Raw genomic sequence first — 22,957 nt, 5'->3', positions numbered from 1 at the left:
GCTAGCAAAATTAAAATTTGGTAATGTTTTAAAAATTATTATTAATTCAATTATAATTAAAAGTGGTCATATAACCTATCAATTTGTATTTACTGAATCTAGTGAATTTAATAGAATAAAAGTCAAGAAATGCAGTAACTATAAAATAAATTTTATTAAAATATAAATTTGTATATATTTTGATCTATTTTAAAAATATATTAAATGCTCATACAAAAATATAGAGTGTTGTAGATAAACTCACTTATATATTATAAAGTTTTTATAATAAATTTTAATTTAAAATAGATAGATAAGTATACTCAACTAAGTTTAAAGCAAATAAGCTTATTTTTTTTTTAATTACCCTAATTAATAATCGTTATAAAATTTTGTTAAATTTTATGTAATATATGATGAATTTAAAATATCTCACTTAAAATAAAATTTATTTAATTGCGAAATCTTATTGATTTTTAATTTAAGCTTATTATCATAGCTAAATTAATAATAAATAAAACACATTAATCTATATATTAAACTGTGAACAAACCAAACCATATAAGTAAACTTTTAAGGATCTCTAAAACAATCATAATTGAATATAACCGGAATTTTTTTTTTATTGAATTTTAAGCTATCCATCTTAATCCATCATGGGTTCTTCTTTGCTAAAATTTTGATTGAACTTGGGTTGTACAACCAGTTATCATGTGCATCTATGGAATCAATGCACGTGAAATACTTAACTTACATATTAGAACAGTCAAGCACATAGTTATCATCAAAGATCATGAGGGTTATAAAGCCAACAAACAAACCCTAGTAATAACTAATAAATAAGGGGGATAGTGAGCCAGGTCGAAATCATTTAAACTCAAACTTGTACTTTTTCTCTCTTTATCTAGCTAACGAAGTTCTCATATTACATCAAATAAATCTTGGTATTCCTCTTAGTTGTAAATCTATTCTTAAAGCATATTTCAGCTTTTGTACTATTAATTTTTCATACCTATGGATCCTTTCATCATTTATCAAAATTTTGATTTCTAAAATAATTATGCTTGTGAAGCACTGATTTACTTATCTTTTATTTTCTATCCTTTTATCAAATGAATATGGTCTGATGAACTATTAATAGGATGACTATTTGCTTTTAATATTAGCAAGATTATATCAAAGCGAAGGATTTAATTGAGTTACGGAGAAAGGCCTTCAATTGTCCTACCTTCACCAAATGGACTAAAACAAAATTCAATCTCCTTTTCCGTCAGAAGTTACTGTTCTGTTAGATTTTGGAAAATGACAATGGATATGTATTTATATATTATTTTGAAATGCCTTTTTCTAATAGCATGAATTCTTAAATTTTTTTTTTTAATAGCAATCTCATCTGATATCTTTTCTCTTTATCTTCATTAATAGGAAGAGCTTAGCCCTAAATTTTCATTTAAAAAAAAAAAAAAAAACTTAACAGCTTAAGAAAAACAGCCCCCCTAATGAAAATTTCAATCAGAACATTACTAGAAGAGTTAAAAACTCATGTAAGCATTTCAATACTATTTTCTGAATTAATAGGTTAGACAAATACCAATCACTGCTAAGCAAGACGCCTTATATAATTAGTTTTGCATAGGTCATGCCATAGCGGATCGCTTCAGTTGTTCAACAATCCCCTCATGCAGAGTGAATTGAAATATTGAAGTAGATCACATTAACTCAGCTAACCAAATAAATTTCCAAATGGTGGTCATTCACATGAAGATCCGTCATATAAACGCAAAAGATAAATGATATATTTGGCTGCAATTTATACATTAATTATGTACATATAAAATATATGCGACACCTGAGTGCTATATCAAGCCCAGAATCATGGATGAACACCAATAATAAAACAAATTCAACATAATTTAATGCCAAGTCTCTTGAGTGTTGGCTCCTAGAAGCAAACCAACGTTAGTCATGGAAAACATATTTCAAGCATTTCATGAATTAACACATTACATATAACCTTCGCTGCATGCTCCAACATACCTGCTTTGATGATGTAACACGCAACCTTACTCGGAACTTATGGGGCTCTTGAATTAGAGAGATATATGCTGGTCATTATCACACTCGATGAAAAATGATTCCATAGATCAATGAGGCAGCCTCAGTGTATTTCCATGGAAGCATCATTGGGGTTTGGAGAATTAGATTCCTGAACATCAGTTGACGAATTCACATAATTACTCCTAGTTCCTCCTTGACCACAGGGCCCTTCTCCTTGGGCTAGCTGGTAGGGATGGAGGCATCTGTCAACTGGACTGGAAAGAGCATTTAAGAAAACTGAGTTCTTTACCTGTTCAGAATGAGATGTGCGAGGAACTACATAAGAATGCTGCCCCACAAAACCTGGACTAGATTGGATGCTAGAGTTTGGAAGGTGTGGTGTACTTTGAGGGAATTGATGCTGAAAGTGCAATCTCGGGGAGATGGCTGCATCATCTCCACCAAAATCAATCTCATTCTGCAACAAAAAAAGGTTGCAAAAGAAGTTTTCAAGCCATGAATTAAGCAGGAAAGTACAAGGTCTTGCTTGGAGCCAGTATTACACATCCTTCCAGTACAAAAGAATAATGTGCAACATCTAAAGCCTAGTATTAGTTAAGAAATGCGTAGAAAAAGAGTAATAACTCAGTAAAAATTAAACCTTGACAATCACTGGTTTAGAAAACCAATTCATCATGCTAAGCAGGTAAAAAATCAGCACCACCAACAAATATTTGGCAGTGAAACGGTAACAGCTTGTTCCTAGGTATAGATTTGTGATCTTCAGTAACCCATAGATTTACCGTCTGTTATCAGCCCATGATATACGACCATTGCCAAACTGCAACTCTGATGAGTCAGCGACCCATGATTTGAGTCCGTAAAATTTAATGGACTTCTTTCTTCAAATGGGATCGATAATTATTTAAATTGATAACAGATGAACCACGGCTTTTGATTTATGTTTACTATTTGTGTATTACATAATATAGTTGCATAAGAAACTCAATTCCGCATGACCTCCTGTCTACTCCTGTCTATCTCAAATTTGATATTAAAGGTTATGGTTGCATCATAATGTCAACCACAATTCCAACATAATCATTGGATCAATAAATAAAATAATAGTATAATAAAATTTAAACGAAATCGTGTAAACTAAGGTTCAAAGCAACTACATATAACTATCATGAGGTTTCCATTTATATTCCTAGGTTTAGTGAGAGGTAAAATTTTAAGAAATTTCAAATAGGATTAACAACTTTGAATTTTTCTTTGAATGCTACACTACCTTTGTGATACGCCAGGGGGAGGGGGCACCTAGCCGGCCCAGACCAGCCCAGCCTGACCGCCCAAGCTAGCCCAGCCCCTAGCTGATTCAGCCCTTTGGCTAGGCATAACCATGGGCAACAAAAGGGGAGATTTTGGCCCCTCTTGTAGAGCCCAAAAGAGCTATTATTAATTATATAAGGAGAAAAAATTAAGGGGAAACTATTTAGGAAGGTTTCCTAATTGTGTTTATTTAGAAAGGTTTTAATTGTTTATAATTGTTTCCTAATTGTATTTATACTATTTAGGAAGGTTTTAATTGTTTAGGAAAGTTTCCTAATTGTGTTTATGTTGTTTAGGAAGTTTTCAATTGTGTTTAATGTGTGTGAGGGCTATTATGGGGTAGTTTTGTCTAGGGTTAGCATTAGAAATATGTTGAGTTTGTTTTATAGGGTTTGCTGTGAGTTTCCTAGTGGCGTCTAGGGTTTGTGGGAGAGCTGATGTACCTTTGGAATAGTAGATCAATTGTATCTTTTGTCATTATTTAAGTAACAAAAAATCAGCCTCCATATTTGTTTCCTTGCATTTTTCTTCTATCTATTTTGTTGTTTTTACTTCCGAGATGAATCAAATTGGTATCGGGGCACGGTTTTGGAGAGATGGAATCAAAGAAGATGGATGCGTTGGAAGGCGAAATGGGCAAATCAAATCAGGGATGGAGAAGTTTTCAACCATTGAAGGAATGTTTTCAACCATAGAGAATCGGATCGAAAGCCAATTTAGAGGCTTGGAGAAGATGATGCGGAAGCTCAGGAGATACAATCCAAAACTCCACTAGCGGTTCCAATCGCTAACCCTAACTAAGATTTGACCGGGATTCCCATGGCCAAATCTAAGGGAAAAGAGATAGAATGGGAGGAGTTCGACGTGGAGAGTTTCTTTCATTAAGAGACATCAAGGAGAAAATTTTTTGGTGGAGGTGGTAAGGCGGCCAACCACTATGGGAGGCATTTCGGGCAAGGGGAGTGGTCGACTAGAGATGGAGGGGGTCGAGCCAAGCTATGGGGATTAGGTCATGCAAGGAGAATGGAAGAGGAGTCCCGCCCTCGATGAACAGGGTAACCATTACATAGAGAGGAAGTTGGAGCGAACATACTAGAGTGAGAAAGTTGAATATGTTGATATTTGAAGAGGATGCCTATGAGTGGGCGTACCGGGTGGAGAGATATTTCACGGTGAATAGCTTGATAAAGGAGGAGAATTTTATGGCCAAAGGGCTATGTCTAGAGAGGAAAGTCCTAGCTTGGTTCCAATGGAGGGAGGCCATATATTCGAACCATTCTTAGGAGGAGTTTAAGGATTACTAGTAGAAGTATTCTAGGCCATACAAGAAGGGGACCTACATGAGAAATTATTTTCCTTGACTTTAGAGGGGACCTTCATAGAGTATAGGGAGAAATTTGAGTTTCTATCGGGGATTAAAGGGGATTTCGGAGGCGGTGCTGGAAGAAAATTTCATGAAGGGACGGGCCTAAAGCCCAAGATACAAGAAAACCTCTGATTGTTGAGGACAAAGGGGTTGAGGGACACGATGGAGCTAGCCCAGATAGCAGAGGATTAGAAAGAGATAGAGAGGACCAGTTGGAGCAGTGTCACGAGAGACTTCTACATGAGTGCCTCGACTTCACTAGCATCGAGGACTCATATGGTGTTATTTCACCAGGAGGCATTGAGGGAGAAGAGCGGGCGAGTTCACCTAGGGCCAACTTCAATCGCCTCATAGAGGCAGAGGTCCAGGCCGAGAGAGCGAAGAGTTTGTGATTCTGATGTAATGAAAAATATACACCAGGTCATTAGTGCAAGAACAGCACAATTCAAGTCCTTATGGTTAATGAGGAGACTGACAGTGAAGAGTTAGAGGAAGTAGAAGCAGGAGGAGAGCACCTACACCTTGATGTGGTGGAAGTGTCCCTTAACTTAGTGGTGGGATTTACTCAAAATCACAACATGAAGGTGAGGGGACAGATCAGGGAGAAGTCAGTAATGGTTTTGGTGGATAGTTGGGCTACTCACAACTTCACCATTATTTCACTCAAATCAATGATCAAGGTGATACAGGGCGTAAGGCTGGGATTACTACAGCCTCTAGCTCTATCGAAGTGGGTGTGGGAAGAGCTGACAATGGACTTCATCGAGGTGTTACCACGTTCGAAGGAAATTTTTGTAATATTGGTAAGCAAGGACATCCCTTTGAACCACCCTTACAAAGCGGTCTCTATGGCTATTGCTTTCATATGAGAGGTGGTGCGCTTACATGGATTTCAAGACTCTATTGTGCCAGATAGAGACAAGGTGTTCCTCAGTCATTTATGGATGAAGTTGTTTTGTTTTTAGGGGACAATCCTAGAGAAGAGCACATCATGCCATCCCCAGAAAAATGGACATACGGAGGTGGTCAATAGAAGTGTGGAGACCTATTTGCGATGCTTTGTATCGGATATGCCGAAAAGTTTAGCAAAGTGGATTGATTGGGTCAAGTATTGGTAAAATACTTCGTACCATTCAGCAACACAAACCACCCCTTTTAGGATTCTCTATAAAGAAATCCAGCTCATTTGATACATTATAGGCATAACAATACACTAGTATCTAGTGAAGATCAGTACTTAAAGGAAAGGGACATGATATTAGTAAAGCTTAAGGGATATTTGTTGAGGGCCCAACTATAGGGTCTGAATATTTGCGCTCCAACCTCTTCGCAACTCCTTTCTCATTCGGGTCGTCAAGGAGAGTTTTAATGAGCAAGTTCTCGGGAAAATTTTTCATAAAGTAAATTGGGTTTTGAATAAGACATCACCCAGAGATTTCACCCTTATTTTGTGAGGTTTTATGATATGAGTTCAGGTTTCTTATAGTCGCAAACTCCTATATCTAATTACAACTCCCGATAACGAGAGACAACTTTTGATTAAGGCTAGTCGTCAAATAAATACGTAGTATCCGAAGTATAATAGCACTAGAGTTTTGATATTTGAAATTTAACATTTAAAATTAGAATTTCACTACCTTACACTTAAAGCGGATGGAAGGGGAAATGATGCTTAACCCCATCAAGATCCCATAGTTTTATCGTCTTGGGTCATCATGGTCCCTAATATGCTTAGTCAGAAGAGGTAGTCGACCCAACTTGATCGAAGGATCTTTGTCGGCGGCTATGGGTTGCTTTGTTCAAGGGTACCTTGTAGACTTGGGATGAATGTTTGTCTAAGGGGACAAATTAGAAGTCACCTTAGCTAATTTAGGGCTTTATGCCCTATCGATCATATTCTATTGATTCATTACTCAAGAATTTGAATCAGTTGGGGAACATACGGGATCTGACCATGACTGTAATTTAATGGTGTCATTTGATAGCAAAATCACTCGGTCAAAGGGTCCTGATCATAACCATTTACCTATGGTATCATTTCGCATTAAAAACATCGGTTAAAGGACACGTGCCACGTCCTTACTAGTAAGAGACAGATTGAGAATGAATCCTAGTAATATTCTTGATCAAACATTTGCTTTTTATGAGCGAAAGTGATCTTCAAGCTTGTCTACCTCAGCAAACTGTTGTGGATAGTAGATTTCAATTTTAAAAATTTACATTCTTAATGGATATGAAGCTATAAGATTTTTGAGAGAATTTGAAAATTAACCCCTCCGATTGAGATTTATATTAAACATGATCATCAGAGGAGTGACATTGAAGTCAACTTAAATGCTTATATTTTATAAGAATTTGTGAGGCATTTTAAATATTTATGGTCCCCTCCGGTTAAGATTTTTTATCAACACAACCATCATAGAGTTATTTATGGGAACTTTTTATTATTGGTCAAACCATGTTTACCCTATTTACTTGTAGACAGAGGATTGGGTTCATCATTAGTTTTATATCTTTATTAGTGAATTTTTTTTGAAATTGACCTTGAAGGCATAATATGAGCTTATAGAATAAATATTCTGGTTAGCACCACGACCATACATTGTTTTGACGGTTCGAGTCATGTCGACTCCTATCTATTCACATAGAAGAATCGAGAACGAACTTAAGTTCATTTCTTGACCCGCGCAGCATCCTTAGACGTCACGTTTGTACGTACATCACACTCATCAAAACCCATGCAGGTATTTAATTACATATATTTTTATATGCCATATTTGCATGCTTGCACACACACATATACTTTCATCTACATTAGCATTTTACATGTTGTGCTTAATATGTAATGCAGTGGTTTAATGCGCTAACAAAGCGTATGATATATTTGCATGATATGCATGTACGATGTACACAAGCATTGCCTGTTTTCTTGCATAACGCATTAGCATGTTGATTTAGTGCGTGATATATTTGCATGTCAAAGTTGTGTGCTGCTGCTACGCAGCACATTTTTACACATTGGATAATGAGCTTGCATAATGTGTTTTGTATTTTGCAACATGTATATGCATGAATTGAATGCATCAGTGCGCATTTTCAATGCATGGGGGTGCTTTTGCAATACTCGAATATAGCCAACTATGCAATTAACCACACTAACAAGCATGCAAGGTCTCATTTTAGAATCTGCAAATGCTTTATGTTCTCTTGTATGAGTGTTGTGGATCCGGTGGAGTTGTTTAGCTAGTTTCATCTTCTGTGAATTATTATTTTCTCCAATATTCAACCTGCAAGGATATACTTCTGCATGAAAATCTAATGTAGGATGCATTAGGGGCCTTCGACCTGTCGTTCGCAAGTAAACTGATATATCTAACATGACAACTTAGCGCCAATTTTCCCACCTCTACTTGTCAATGATCTGTAGTTTTCATTACAGCTTTCCTACAGCTGCTTGCAAGTGCTTCGTAGCATGTACTGTGGGTTCTCGTATTTATCAGAGGCTTGTTGCCTTTGATAGTATACAGTATATCATGCTCATTGCAATCTTTTTGTTCATGCTTGCAAGAGACTTATCGCATTGGTTGCATGCTACCTGTTATCACCCATAGGTGGGATGTTGCACAATTCTGATTTTATGGACATTAATTGAAGGCAAGTTGATGCGCTCGTCTGTATGTTAATAAAGGCTGTCGAGTAAGCTATACTCTTCATTGATTTCCCAATGCATACTGATTGCCAAGTTGTTATGTTCACCTACATATCCTTCACTGTCGCACATAAGCACTCACATCTTTCTTGTAGTTAACCGTTATAATGCAAGCAATGCATAATAACCTGTTATTGTTGTTTGTGGATGTTTGCATTCACTACAATTTCATCACCTTTGTTTATAGACAGGGCGACGTGTTTGTGTAAAAGAGTTATCACATTCATTGCATATTAGCTATCATTGTTCGTAGGTGCTTTTGTTGCATGGTGCGCTGTGTATGTTTGCAAAGAATTTTATGGTTTGCCAACCGATTGATGTGCTTGCTTGGGGTTGAATGGCATTGGCTGTCCACAAACTTCATTCATTTCGAACTCCTCGAATACATAAAATCATTGTGTTCATTGCATGGAAAATCTCTGTCCTCGAGGACGATCTGCAATATGTATAACAAACCCGTCAGCTACCATTCATAAATGGCACATTACAAGTCTCTTGTCCTCGAGGACGATCTACAATATGTATAACAAACCCGTCAACCCCATTGTTTGTTTGGCATTTGCATTCCAATTCCATTTGACATGATGACTTTCAATACTTATTAGAAATTTCAAATTATTGGTTGTAAGCATATCGTATGTTTTCCATTTGATCTTTAACTTGCAAGCTAATTGTTCTTGAAATTTTTAACCACTACAAGTCTTTGATTATATAATTAATTTTATTATTTTATAAATCACAGGTTTCATTTTGGATGTTAGGTTCAGTTACCTGTATTTGCAAGTTTGGTTTCCTATGGTTCAATAATTTGCAAGTTCAATCTCCTGTTAGTATAAATTTCAGCAGCCTCTCAAAGTCTCACCTGTTTAGGAATATTTTTGGGAGCTGGGCCTTCCCACCACGCTATGAAAAACCTTTATGATAGGTGTTGGGCGACATTGCGACCGTAGTTTTTAATCTCACCATACTACGAAAAGCGTGTATGAGTCTTCGAGCTACCTGTGCAAAGAATTTATAATTTTTCCTCACAGGCATAATAACATCTACAAGGGTACATAGGAGTATCCCAGCAACAAAACGAAAAGCGTGTATAGGGCCTACTTATTTCGCCATGAGCATCGTACCATGATCCCTCCCACTACGCTAACAAAAGTGTGTATAAGTAGTTCCCCAGCACGTCGCAAGCATCGAAAGACGAATTCGGAGATTCTTATGTTTAGAGAATTTATACCTTGTACAAGCGGAGGCGACAATGACGATGTTAAGGTTATGATGAAGGCGAGAGGACAAAAGAAAATTTTCCCCTTTTTTCTCTTTTTATTCTCTTTTTTAATTAACAATAATAATAATATGCCTAATGATATTAGTTAATAATAATTATTAAGAATACTAATTAACAATAATGAAATAAATAAAAGAACAAAATGTTGTGTAGAAGAGGTTAGAATGAGCGGTTGATTTGGGTTTGGAGGGGTTTGGATGGGAGAATATGAGGGTTGTTGACTATTGGTGTGTGTTCACTGCTTGAAGTGGATTGTGGGAGGACTTGGCTAGAAGAACTTGGTTCTATAGAGAGGGGAAAGCAAAGAAGGGGGCGGTTGGCTGGAGGGATGTTGACCTTTACCAAATCCCAAAATAAAATCATCAGCTCAAATAAAAAAAATATAAGATGCCTTACCTCATATCTCTGCCAAGGATCATTACCTATACCCTGAGCAGACCCGCCGCCTGCTACAGTGATGATTCACTGTACAATTCGGCGCTTAAAATGTCCTCTCACGCATGTGAGAGACTTGCCTTGATCGCTACCCACCCTCATCGTTAAATATCAGAGCAAACGAAGCCTTATGGCCAGTTCTCTCAATATCTCTTCTTGCTCTCATCCCCAACTTCACGCAGAATTCCCTGTAGTTTCCTCCTGCTCCTTCGACCACCGCACCAAGACCTCCCTTCCTCCCACTCCACCTAGCCGACCGAACTCCTCCATTCCGCGAGCAGGAGCCATCGAATCCCAAACCCCTTCCCTGCCTTGCAAGCCTAGGCCGACGACAACCCTCCCGAAGCCATCCCCTCTTCTGAAGCCTTCCTAGACCGACGCATACTCCACAACACATCCGGCTTCCTCTGACCTAGAGAGAGAGAGAGAGAGAGAGAGATCTTCTTCCCCATACCTACTCCGATCGAACCCGAGCCCTTCTCCACCTCCTTTGACTCCCATTCCTGTTGGGGTGGAAGTCACGACATTTTTATAGGAAGCAAAATGGGAGCTCGCTTGCTCTGAAGATAACCTTTCTCCCTTTCATGTGCTGCTTCAACCAAATCCCATAAATATGCTAAGGTAAACAGAGGGAAACCGAGGTTTGAGACCCTTTATAAACACATTAGCAAAATTAAAGGATTTAGTACAAATCCTATTCTATTCTTGCCTAAAATCCTACAGCATGACAGCTCTCTCGGCACAAATTCTGTTTTCTAAATTACAATAGTTATGAGGTTATAATTATTATTGATTTTAATTATTAATAATTATGATTATTTGCTAATTATAATTATTGATAATTATAATTATAATATCTATTAATTGTAATTAGTGATAATCATATTTATTCTTAATTATTAATAATTATAATTACTTTTAATTATGATTATTGATGATTATGAATTGTAATTATGCCTAAAATAAAATAGAAAAGAGAAACATTCTCCTCTCGCCTCGATCTGCGTGCCGACATCACTAACAACCCCGCGAATGTATGAATTTTTTAAAACTTAGATTCTCGCTCTCGATGTTCGTGGCGCACTAGAAAATCGTCTATACACGCCTTTATTGCACGTGGTGGGATGAATCCCCGGTGCGACACCTACGACGAAGTGGGTAATCGCCTAAAAGCCTTATTTCAAAGTTCATGGCGCACTAGAAAACCGTCTATACACACCTTTATTGTGCGTGGTGGGATGGGACCCCGGTGCGGCGCCTACGGCGAGGCGGGGTCACTTATAAGTACCCTCGAGCGGGAGGAAAGCAAACTGTCTTTTTAAACATGTACCCTCGAAGACTTCATACACGCCTTTATTTCGCGTGGTGGGAATGAAGATCAATGCCGTGGTGTTTAACGACACCTACCATACACACCTTTTATTGCGCGTGGTGAGAAGTCCTAGTTTCTCATAGTTTTCCCCTAAATGGGGACGACGCCGGAAGGCTGCCGAAATTTCGGGTAAATATAACATCGCATTGGACTCGACTCAGCAATAAGGAGACTTGTTTTGGACTTAAGAATGAACTCAAATTTAAATAAATTTGAAGTTGAATCAAACGAAACAACAAGAAATCTTGAAAACTTACATTGAGCTTAAACTTGAATTCAAGTGAATAATGATAAGAGACTTAATTGAACTGTACAAGACTTGAGCTTTACACTGAAGATGACTCGAATGAATGGAAGAGATTCATCAAGAGCCTGAACTATACTTGAACTCAAATAAGAACAAGAACTTGAGTTTGCTACTTGAACTCAAACAAGGACTTGAACTTTGCAAAACTGCAGGGAACTATGATTGAACTTGAACTTGCACATCAAGCTAAACTCGAACCTAATTGAACCACAAGGAGTGTTGACATTTAACAAGTGATGACGAATCAGATAAATAACATTGAACTTAAAAGAAATTGGGACATAATCAAATGATTTGAAACACGATTTAAAATAAACTTTTGATTTAGCAAGTTAACTACTTCAATTAGAGTGCAAATGAATAATGATGTTGAGTGTATCATACACAATGAACCACCTTTGAAGATAAAGGACTTGCAAGTGCAATGTACATACAAATAACAAGAAGATATTGAGAGATATGTTGTGGTTACAAAACCATGGCTTAAAAGACCTTGGAGAGGGATAATTGATTTTGCAAAGCTAAACATGGCTCGCCCCAAGCAACAATAAATAGTAATCATCACCTCAATTGAATGGTTATTGTATAAGAGCTCCAATGGATATTGTAATTGATCCATGAAAGCTACTCTAGTAAAAGCGCAAATCTCCGATCAACCATAATACTAATGAGTGTCACTCTTATCATAGACCAACTGGCTATGTGATAAGAGATCTATATCATGCATCAAGAGCGGTTGGTAGGTGACGACAAGGGTCACACAAATAAAATATGCATGAAGAAATTTATAGCGAAATACAGCTTGATTAGTGGCCAATGACAAGTCATAGATGGACGCATTGATGACGAAAGAAGATAAGTTGCAGACACAAAAGATCTACAATGCATATAGATATCTGCAAGCAATGATGGATGATCATCCATATGAAGGACACTATATCTATAAATAGCAATCAACGATGATTAAGAAAGATATGTGGTCTAATCAGAAGTATATGTGAAAGAATGGTATGATGAGTAGTGCAAATCACATGCGAATGATAGTGGCATTCATATCAATGTTGCGAGCATATGAAAATACACTTATAATATATGTAAGGTCCTATAGATCGCTGTAGAAGATCGACATTTAATACAACTTGCTTACAGGCAATGATAGAAAGCTTGCGATGCATACAACAAACATATCTATAAACATAATGGTGAAAGTATCATTAATATAGTGGATCACCTATAGGCATGAAGTAGAAGATCATGGCAAGGGTATGCTCGCTAGCGACGATAGAATATTCTCCATATACACAATAATATAACTAAGGGTGATGATCAGTAGCATGCAGTAGAGGTTGCAACCTTACGATCAACTACCATTCAAATGACTAGCAAATATATATTGATCTCTATGCATATAAAAACAGTATGTTTGTAGCATGCCCAAGCTACCAACCAATGTTATAGCAAAGGTGATATAATGATTGTCCATCATCGGCTGAAAGCACTGGCTTCCTACAAGCAAGAGTAGATGATGCCCGGTGAAATGCAAATGCCCACGGACCGCTTTAGTAGATCCGTTATGCAACCAAAATATCTCCTACAAACAAATATGGAAGTACGACAAATGCAAGATCCTACCAGTTGTCGTAGAAGACCCATCAAATATTTCAAAAATACTCCCGCACATGCACTGTAATTTGTATACACATAGGTACACAAAAGGAGGTATGAAATCAAATGCCTGCATGGGCTTTGACGAGCATGTTATTGATACACACGTGACGTCTAAGGATGCTGCGCATGCTAAATAATAAATCTAAGTTCGAACCTGATCCTTCTCGACACAGTTCAAACCATTAAGTAGATATGCGGTCATGAGGCCGACCAGGATATTTATTTTATGCATTTATATTAGGCCTTCAAGACCTTTACAAAAAAGATTCATCGATAAAATCATAAACCAGCATGGGCCCCGGCAAGCGTGTTATGGGTACACACGTGATGTTTAGGGATGTTGAGCAGGTCAATAAGTGAATTCAAGTTCGAACATAATCCTTCTATACGGATTAATATGAGTCGACAGGGTTCGAACAATTAAACAAATATACGGTTGTGGTGACTGATATATTTGTTTTAATACATTCATATTAGACCTTCAAGGCTTATAATAATGAGAATTCACTGATAAAGGCACAAAGCCTATAACAAACCCGATCTTCTATCAACAGCTCGATAGAGTCAACAAGGTTCAGTCCATAAATGAAAATGCCACCGCAAACACCTCAATGATGGCTGTGTTGAATGCAAATCTCAACCGAATGGGTCCAATCCAAATAATTCAAAATGCCACTCCAAGTACCAAAAAAATCAAAGTTCTAAAGATCATCCAAAATCAAGAAATTCGAAAATATTTAAAGTTGAAATCCAACCATGAAACATTTAAAAGCAAAATTCATCCACCCTCTGAAATAGTTTGTCGAGGTGGACAAATTAAAATTTACTTCAGCTCACATAAAGCTAATGCCTGGTCGAAAATATCACTATGATTCATTCTTAAAAAAATATCATACCAATAAGGATGTGGTACGTGTCCTCTAACTGGTAGTTTTGCCGCCAAATGACACCACAGGATAAACGGTTATGACCCGAGGCTCTCTAAACGAGTGATTTTTTATCAAATGGCACCACGAAATACCGGTTATAGTCAGAACCAATATATTCTTTAGTGGCATCAAATTCTTGAGATATGAGTCAATAGGATATGATTGATAGGGCACAAAGCCCTCTGTTAGCTAAAGTGGATTCAAATTTGTCCCCTTAGGCAAATGCTCCCCCCTGGTCTACAAGGTACCCTTGGACGAAGCAACTCATGGTTGCCGATAAGGATCCTTCTATCACGTTGGGTCGACTACCTCCTCTGACTAAGTAGACCAGGGACCACGATGGCCCGGGACGACGGAACTATGGGATCTTAATTGGGTCTATCATCCATTCCCCCACCATCAGCTATAAGTGCAAGATGGTGAAATTTCCAATTTTAAATATCAAATCTTCAAATTCTCAACCACATCCAAACTTTCCAAATCAAAGCCCATGCTGCTACTATATGCCAGATACTACGTATCCCTACGTATCTGATTGACAACTAGCCTTAATCAAAAGTTCTCTCTCATTATCGGGAGGGGTAATTGACTATAGGGGCTTGCGCCTATAGGAAACCATATCTCAGATCATAAAGTCCTCGCAAAATGAGGGCAAAACCTCTGGGTAGTGTCTTAACAACAAACCCATCTGCCTTCCCAAAATTTACCCCTAAACTTTATTTTGTTAAAACTCCCCCGAAGAAAGAAAGTAAGCGGGTGGAGGCCGAGGCCGAATTTTTGAATCCCACAAATGAGGAATCGTAGTAGTAAGAAAGAGGGTTGCCAGGTCTTGCTTGCATATAAGTATAGGAGGCATAAGAGGCTGGAGGATTTGGTTGATTTGTTGGAATATGGCGGCCTGGAATGAGATAGAGGAAGCAGCCGGCTTGTGGGATTTGAATGTGAAAAGAAGATCGGCTAGGTACAAAGAAAAGAGGGGGGTTGAGGAATCGACTGGAGTGCTCAAGTCGATCGAAGCTTCTAGCCAACGATAGGATTCGGCTAGGTTTGATGGATCAGAGCAAGAGGAAGCGGGATAGGATCTGTTGGGTGACTTGCTACTCATGTGAGGTAGAGCTGAATGAGTGAGGTTCAGGATTGGCTTATGTCGACAGTTGTATCGTCTGGATCCGACGTTGGGCAAAGTCGAGGCTAGAGCAAGATAGCTAGGGATCTTTGTATGAAATAGAAGTGGAAATGATGTGGCTGAATTGACAGACAGAGAAGATTGAGTTGGGTCAGCTTTGGGATCGTGAGGTCAGACGACATGATTTTTATCGTGTTCGGTTGAAGGGTCAATCAAAAGGGCAGCAGTTGACGGGGTTTGATTGGATTTGGCAGTGAAACAAAAGGCTTGTTTTATGCATGTCAGCTTTGCGATCTAGCTATGAAGGTCTTGACGTGAAAGTGCTCGAGTGGATTGAGTCGGCGTGTGGATTGGATGAAGCGTAAAGAGCTAGAGGTTGTAACAAGGAGGTGTAGTGGACGGTATTCGACCGATAATTTTTCGCTCGAGTGCGGGAAAATATAATACGAGAGAAAAGACTTCATTCTCGTTTTATTGACGCGAACACACGGAGATCAAGGCGAGTGTTGTAGGATTTGGGCATAATTTCTGGGAGGAGAAGCGAAGAGCGACATCTACGCCAAATAGTATGAGGTAGGCAGGATTTCAATGGGATTTGTGCATAGTATCAGGCAGATATCATGGACGGATCTTGTGTGGAGGTCAACACTAGCAGATCATGGAGATGAAGGAAAATGAGCACATTAGAGAAGTACACTTTGACATGGATTACTTGAAGCTTAACTCTACCAGTAGAAGACACTAGCTAGGAGTAATGAGAAATTGTTCTCATGATACTTTAGGCATTTTGAGGTTTTGGAGCACATTGGAGCAGTGACCTGTTGATTGGGATTACCATTTTCGTCAGCATTGCACCCAATATTTCATGTCTCATAGCGGAGGCGGGCAATAGTAGAATAGACACCTTTACTACCACTAAAATTAACAGAAAACATAGAGGTCATTTTGGAACCAGTGGGTGTGGAAGTGGTGCGCCAAATAAAAATTGGAGCACGGGAGATACTAATCAAGTGGAATGATTTTTCGGAGTACGAAGCCACATAAGAGCCATACGAGATGATTAGGAGAAAGCTCTCATCCTTCCGCCATGAGGACAAGGTGCATCGTAAGTTTCACGGCAGTGCAGTTGAAGGACATTCAGGAGCTCAAAGGACCTACAGTCGATTGTCAGCAAAATTATACTGGGTGAGGATGCGTTGTGATTTAGAGGACTAGGTAGCCAGGTGTGATGTGTGCCAAAGGCACAAGTACTTAGCCATGACACCAGCAAGGTTACTATAGCCTCTAACCCTGTCAGAGAGGGTGTGGGAGAAAGTGATGATGGATTTTATTGATGGGTTGCCACTTTGGGAGGAATTTTTAGTGATACTGGTAGTACTGAATCGTCTAAGCAAGTATACACACTTCATCCCTCTAAAGCACCCTTACACTACGAACTCTTTGGCTACTATTTTTATACGAGAGGTGGTACACTGGCATGGATTTGCAGAGTCCATTGTGTCAGATAGAGATAAGGTGTTCCATAGCCACTTTTGGAAGGAGTTGTTTTGTTTGCAAGAGACAAATCTGAAGAGAAGCACAATATACCATCCCCAGATAGAAGTGGTCAACATAAGCATAGAGACCCATTTGAGATGCTTTGTATCAGACACACCGATGAGTTGGACAAGGTAGATTGCGTGGGCAGAATATTGATACAACACCCCGTACCACTCCTTTTAGGATTCCCTATGGTAGAGATCCACCCCATCTGATTTATCATGGGCAGAGCGCTACACCCATGTTAAGGGTCGAGCAGTACTTAGAAGAGAGGGACAATATATTATTTGAGCTAAAGGGATATTTGTTCAAAGCCAAACAGATCATGAAAAGGAAGGCTGATGAGCACATGAGAGAAGTAAACTTCGAGCCAGGAGATATGGTTTACTTAAAAATTGAGACCCCTTAGACAAAAAAACTAGCAAGGAGGAATGAGAAATTTTCCTGGCGACAATTTGGGGCTTATGAGATCATGGAGCGTATTGGAGTAGTAGCTTATCAACTGAGGCTACCACCTTCATTAGCTCGGCATCCAGTCTTTCATGTCTCACAGATGAGGAAGGCAATAGGAGAGCATACACCATCATCTCTACCCCCAACTTTGACAGAGGACATTGAGGTCATTTTGGAACCCCTAAAAGTTGCAGGTGTGTGCAGAGGAGAGACAGGGGCACAAGAGATGCAAATCAAGGGGAAAGATCTACCAGAGCATAATGCCACATGGAAGCCATATGAGGTAATCATACCTTTCACCTTGAGGACAAGGTGCATTTTGGGAAGGAGAGTATTGATATGGGAGAGGGCAATTCAGCCCCCTTTGGGGCCCATTAAACCTATCATTACATATGTGAGAAGAGAAATTAAGGAAAGATTAATTAGGAGATATTTCCTAATTAAAAAAAGCTGATTTTGGGGCTTATTTGAAGGAGATTAATTAGGAGATATTTTCTAATTGAAAATGACAGATTTGGAGGCTTATTTGGGGGCTGAATTGGAGGAGATTAATTAGAAGATATTTTTTAATTACAGAGGGCTAATTTGAGGGCTGATTTGAGAGGAAAATACTGTTTTGGAATTTGTTATTTTATTGTTTGCTATAAGTAGTAGGATTTTTGTTATGTTTAAAGGAGAATTTAATTGGAGGTGTTGTAGTCTTCTTTTTGTGAGGGATCCTAGCGGCGTCTAGGGTTTGAGAGAGAAGGTCCTCTTGAAAAAAGACCATTGTATTTTGCTTTGTTCATATTTGATTTTCTATCAATAAAAATCTCTTTTTGTGTTGAATCATTTGGAGTTTGTTGCTATTTTTGATACTACGTCGCATCACATTCATACAAATCTTATTTCAAAAGTTATCACTAGAGATCAAATTATGTTTAATGATCATGGCAGATACCAAAGATATCTTATACACTAACAAGACAAACATATATCTGTGATGATTCAACGATTTCTCCAAATGAAGCTCAACAATTAATGCCTTGATGTACTTGGCAAGTATTAATTGAATATTTCACCTTAGTTGAATTTTTTTTAAGCATACTATAATGATGTGGACTATAGTAGCATAATTGAACTCCTGCACATATTTCTAGGTGAGACTTAACCATCTTTAGTTAGATGTGAATTTCTATTTCTATTCCCATATCCTGATTTGCAATCCTTGCATGACTTGTAGCTCTATTCCCCAACTTCCTTGTGTGACTTGTGGCTCTGACATTTTACTCAGGTACTATAGCTGAAAATCATGGCTGTGGCTTAGTTTTTACAGGACAAGATTTTCTAGTAAGTTATAATTTTCTCTTGTTGGATTTCCCCAACTCTCATCCTCTTGACATGAGCATGTTAACTTATCTTTTGTTCTTTCTTTTTTATTCATAAATTGAAGGATTATATTATGATTGATACACAGTCTAAGATACATAATGACAGTTCTAGTTGGATGCAAATTCTTCTTTCTAAAATTTCAAAGCAAGTCTTCTCCATGTGCTAATATGAAGCCTAGATCATCTATTTGGTGAACTCTATCTTTTTTGCTCTAAAACAATTTTATTTGTTAGTCTACTTACGAAAGTGAATCCACCAAAACTTATACAATCTAAACATTTTTATTTCAATGTGATTTCTAATTCGCATTTGATTTTTTTATGTTGAATTTATTTACAAAATTTCCATTAGAATTTTGTTAAATTATAATTTGTAAAATATTTGTTTAAATTAATAGAAGGTGAGTATATACGTGAAAATGTTGGAGTAGCTCCAGTGGATGATAAGATTAGAGGAGAGATTATTAGGTGCGGAGTGCAGACGGGGAGAACCGTCTGCACACTAGTATAAAATCCTGCTAGGTACCGTTCGGTACCGCTGGGTACCACTAGGTACCGCTTGGTACCCTGTGTCTGTGCAGACGGTGCTCTCCCCGTCTGCACTCCGCACCTAATAATTATTCGGATTAGAGAGAGTCTTCTTAGATGGTTTAGTCACATAAAAAGGCATTTTTCCGATGACCCGGTTAGGAAAGTAGATGTATGAGATTTGACGTATGTTAAGAAAGGTAGAGGTAGAACTAAAAAGACTTGGATAGAAAATGGTAGAAATGGCCTTTCTTTATTAGATTTAAGTGAAAATTTAACTCTTAATAGGACACAATGGAGAAAAAGGATTCATGTAGCCGACCCCACATAGTGGGATAAAGGCTTGATGTTGTTGTTGTTGTAGATTAATAGAAGGTGAACAATGGATTTTGATTTGGCATGCTGATTTTTGTGCATTGTAGCATATAATTGTTTTAGAAACCATAGACCAAAAGACGTTCTCCATCACATGCAGCCTTCAGGAATGAAACAAGGTTTCCACAAACTCCAATTACCTATAGAAGAACACGCATTTTCAGTATAGATGACAAAATTTAACAACTAATGCCTTATGGATAGTATGCAACAACATATCTATTAGTGAATAAGTAAATTTAGCATACATTCCCTATGAATGGAATGCAAAAAACTTATATAGAACTGAATACGTAACGGAGCAGTTATGATAACCATTGAATCATAGACTTAGTTGAAGAAATTGCTGCATCAATTTTATTAAGAAACGCTATGGCATGACTATTAACTGGTGCTTTCCTAAGGTGTATCATCTTTTCATTGAAAGAAAACCCAATGCCTTGTAAAGCCATTCACACACTTGTATCAGTAATTTCATCATACATTCGAGAACTACTAATTTCTCAGGTGGATTTCTCATTTTCTGTCCAACTGGTTCGCAGAGTCCAATTCTTAAATGATCAATCAATTAGCGTGATAAACCTTGTTGTAAAACCCAAAATTTCATTCTAAATTTTACTATTGTTAATTTACTGTTAAATTAAAATTAACAGTTAAATTAGAATTAATTAGTAAAATGATAAAAGTTAAAGGATTTATATTTTAAAATTGATACTTATTAAAGTTTGTTAGTATCACTTATAGGCTTTTAATAATATAATGTGGATATCTGATTTCTCAGCTAATAATTAATTGAAAAGAGGCATCACTTGGCTGAAAAGAAGTTATAGAATAGCAGTTTTGTGTGGGCCTTATTGTCCGTATCTTATATGTTCCACGAGAACCAACCGAATTCCGTCTCTGTTAGAATTTTCACGCAAGCCAGCAGGATATCAGGTAAGTAATTGCTGAAAAGATGTTGGATGCATCTATTAGAAGGGAATAGATAACTGAGAATAGTAGTTATTTCTTGTGGGCCTCTATTCCACTCGGTTTACACGCAAGCCAGAGAAAAGAACTCCTTCGGTTACACTTCTCTAAAGAAATTTTCAGAAAATCTTGTAGCAGAATCCAGAAAAATGCAATGCATAGGAAGATTTCAGCATAGTGCAGGATTACTGTAGCAAAGTTCGCTACAGTACCCGCGGCACTGTAGCAAGGAGAATTTCTGTGCGAGTGAGAACAATGGAACAGTAGGTTGCTGTGAGGGTTTGGCGGAGTATAAAACAAAGGAAATTTTGAGGAAAGAAGAAGTTAAAGGTAAGTATTTTGATATATTCGTAATTGTAATAATTTATGAATAAATATATCAATTGTTGCCAAAATGTATGTATAAGTTATCTGACTATATGCAGAAAGAAAGTTTTTGATTAGTATATCAAAGGAGAAGGTTGCGTGGTGTAGGTTTGAAAGAGATCACTCATCAAGAAGGCAAGTTGTATAAAATTAGTTCACCAATGCCATCATTATTGATTCTACATACATGTATAATGCTTTATGAATATTCTAATAATGATAATGAGTATATTACAAAGTTGTTATTGATGATGGATCACTTGCATACATGTATTAGTGAGGTTTAAAATAAGATGTTAATGATGAGTCTAAGATTTTCATAATTGATATTAAATTGAAAGGAATTCATTAAAGTTCATATTGACAAAAGTATTCTAGCGTGCAATTAGTGTAAGATACATAAGATACAAATTCTTACAGAATATTGTATATTGCAAGTCATGTATAATTTAAGAATATATGAAGTATATGGAATATTAAATTCAAGTAAAGAATGGCTATTCTATAATATGATGTTTGCAATATTAGGTGGGCAAAAGGGACCCAAATAAGAAACCTGTATTACAAATGGGACAAAAAGGACCCCAAAGGAAATGAATACCTGCATAGCATGTGAGGCAAAAGGAACCCCTAAAGAGTTAAAATGGACCTCGATGTAATTCAATGGCGATAATGATAGATTTACCTGGGTTACATTGAATATGATTATGAAAGTATAGCCAAGTCTTTTACTGGATGAATTTGATATTCAATGTAACTTCGAAAGAAGTTAAGACTAATGTTAAAGATGATATTATGATATTTTGCAAGGTAAGTTTTGTCAAAGATGGTTTTAATGATTTGATAAATTACAATTATTGTATTTTAATTTTTAATCAACTTGCATAGCTTACTGAGCCTCATAGCTCATCAGTATTTCCTTACTGGCTGTTATTACAGGAAAAAGAAAAGAAAAGATCGGAGACACTAATTGCAAGTACTTAAATATTTCATGTTAGTTTTAAACCTGTTTGTAAGACTAAGTTTAAGGTATATTAACCTTCTAATGAAGTGTTACTTTAGATTTCTATAATGGCTCTGTAAGTATCTTATGTTGAAACTTAAAGTTATTAGTTGCTTCCGTTTGATGAGATATATGAGAACTGAATTGTGAGATGTTTTATAAACATTATCAAATGTACAAAAGTATTGTATGATTAAATAAATGAAAAGTCTATGTTAGTAATACCCTCTGTACTGTTAAGGAGTACGATGGAGTGTTACACTTGTATAACAATCTTCTACCAATAACTAAAAGTATTGCAACGAAGCAGATTAATTCTTTAGTGAACACAACAGAGAATGAAAGCTATGACAACAATGGACATAAATTAGTGGATTAGACAATTAATGCATTAATTTGTTCATCTTACTTCTTCCTTATACAGGAACAACTAAGAAAAATATCAAGAGATCATTTTTATCTATCACAGTTCCAACGCAACGTAGGAGATATAATCAAAAGCATGGGTGGATGGCCAGGAATGATGATTATTATTGATACGTCGTCCAAACAATTATCTTAATCCGGCACGAATCTCGATGCAAAATCAAGTTGGAAACTTCAAAAATTAATTCGGAGACCATCCGAACTCCGATTTCAGCAAACTTACAGTCGAACTGAGCGTCTCGGAAATGCGAACCCAACGACACCAAATTCAACTCGATCTGAGCCCAAATGGGTCCGAATCATGGACCCGAAGCGCTGATGAAAGGTTCAAACCGCAATTTGAGATACCAAACGGTCTCCGATTTTAACGAGCTTATACTCGAATC

The 22,957-nt window shown here is 37.3% G+C and overlaps 1 protein-coding gene across 5 annotated transcripts in view; it reads right to left on the bottom strand.

The window, feature by feature from the left end:
• Positions 1–1,753: 1,753 nt before the first annotated feature.
• LOC110095812 overlaps positions 1,754–22,957 on the bottom strand; it is a 38,510-nt gene continuing 17,306 nt past the window's right edge. The window contains exons 4-5 of one of the 5 annotated variants that reach the window (XM_020821512.2): positions 2,422–2,494; positions 1,754–2,291 (exon numbers count right to left, since the gene is read on the bottom strand). In XM_020821512.2, the coding sequence (XP_020677171.2) occupies positions 2,257–2,291; positions 2,422–2,494 (108 nt within the window). In that variant the 3' untranslated portion in view covers positions 1,754–2,256. Of the gene's footprint in view, positions 2,495–22,957 lie in introns of all 5 variants that reach the window. The other 4 variants (XM_020821510.2, XM_020821507.2, XM_020821511.2 and 1 more) reach the window with 4 other exon arrangements.

This window comes from Dendrobium catenatum, unplaced genomic scaffold, assembly GCF_001605985.2.
Source record: "Dendrobium catenatum unplaced genomic scaffold, ASM160598v2 original_scaffold_202637, whole genome shotgun sequence".
NCBI classification, from domain to species: Eukaryota; Viridiplantae; Streptophyta; class Magnoliopsida; order Asparagales; family Orchidaceae; genus Dendrobium; species Dendrobium catenatum.
Note: the sequence above shows the minus strand (reverse complement) of the source record. Positions and strands in the feature narration are given on the sequence as shown.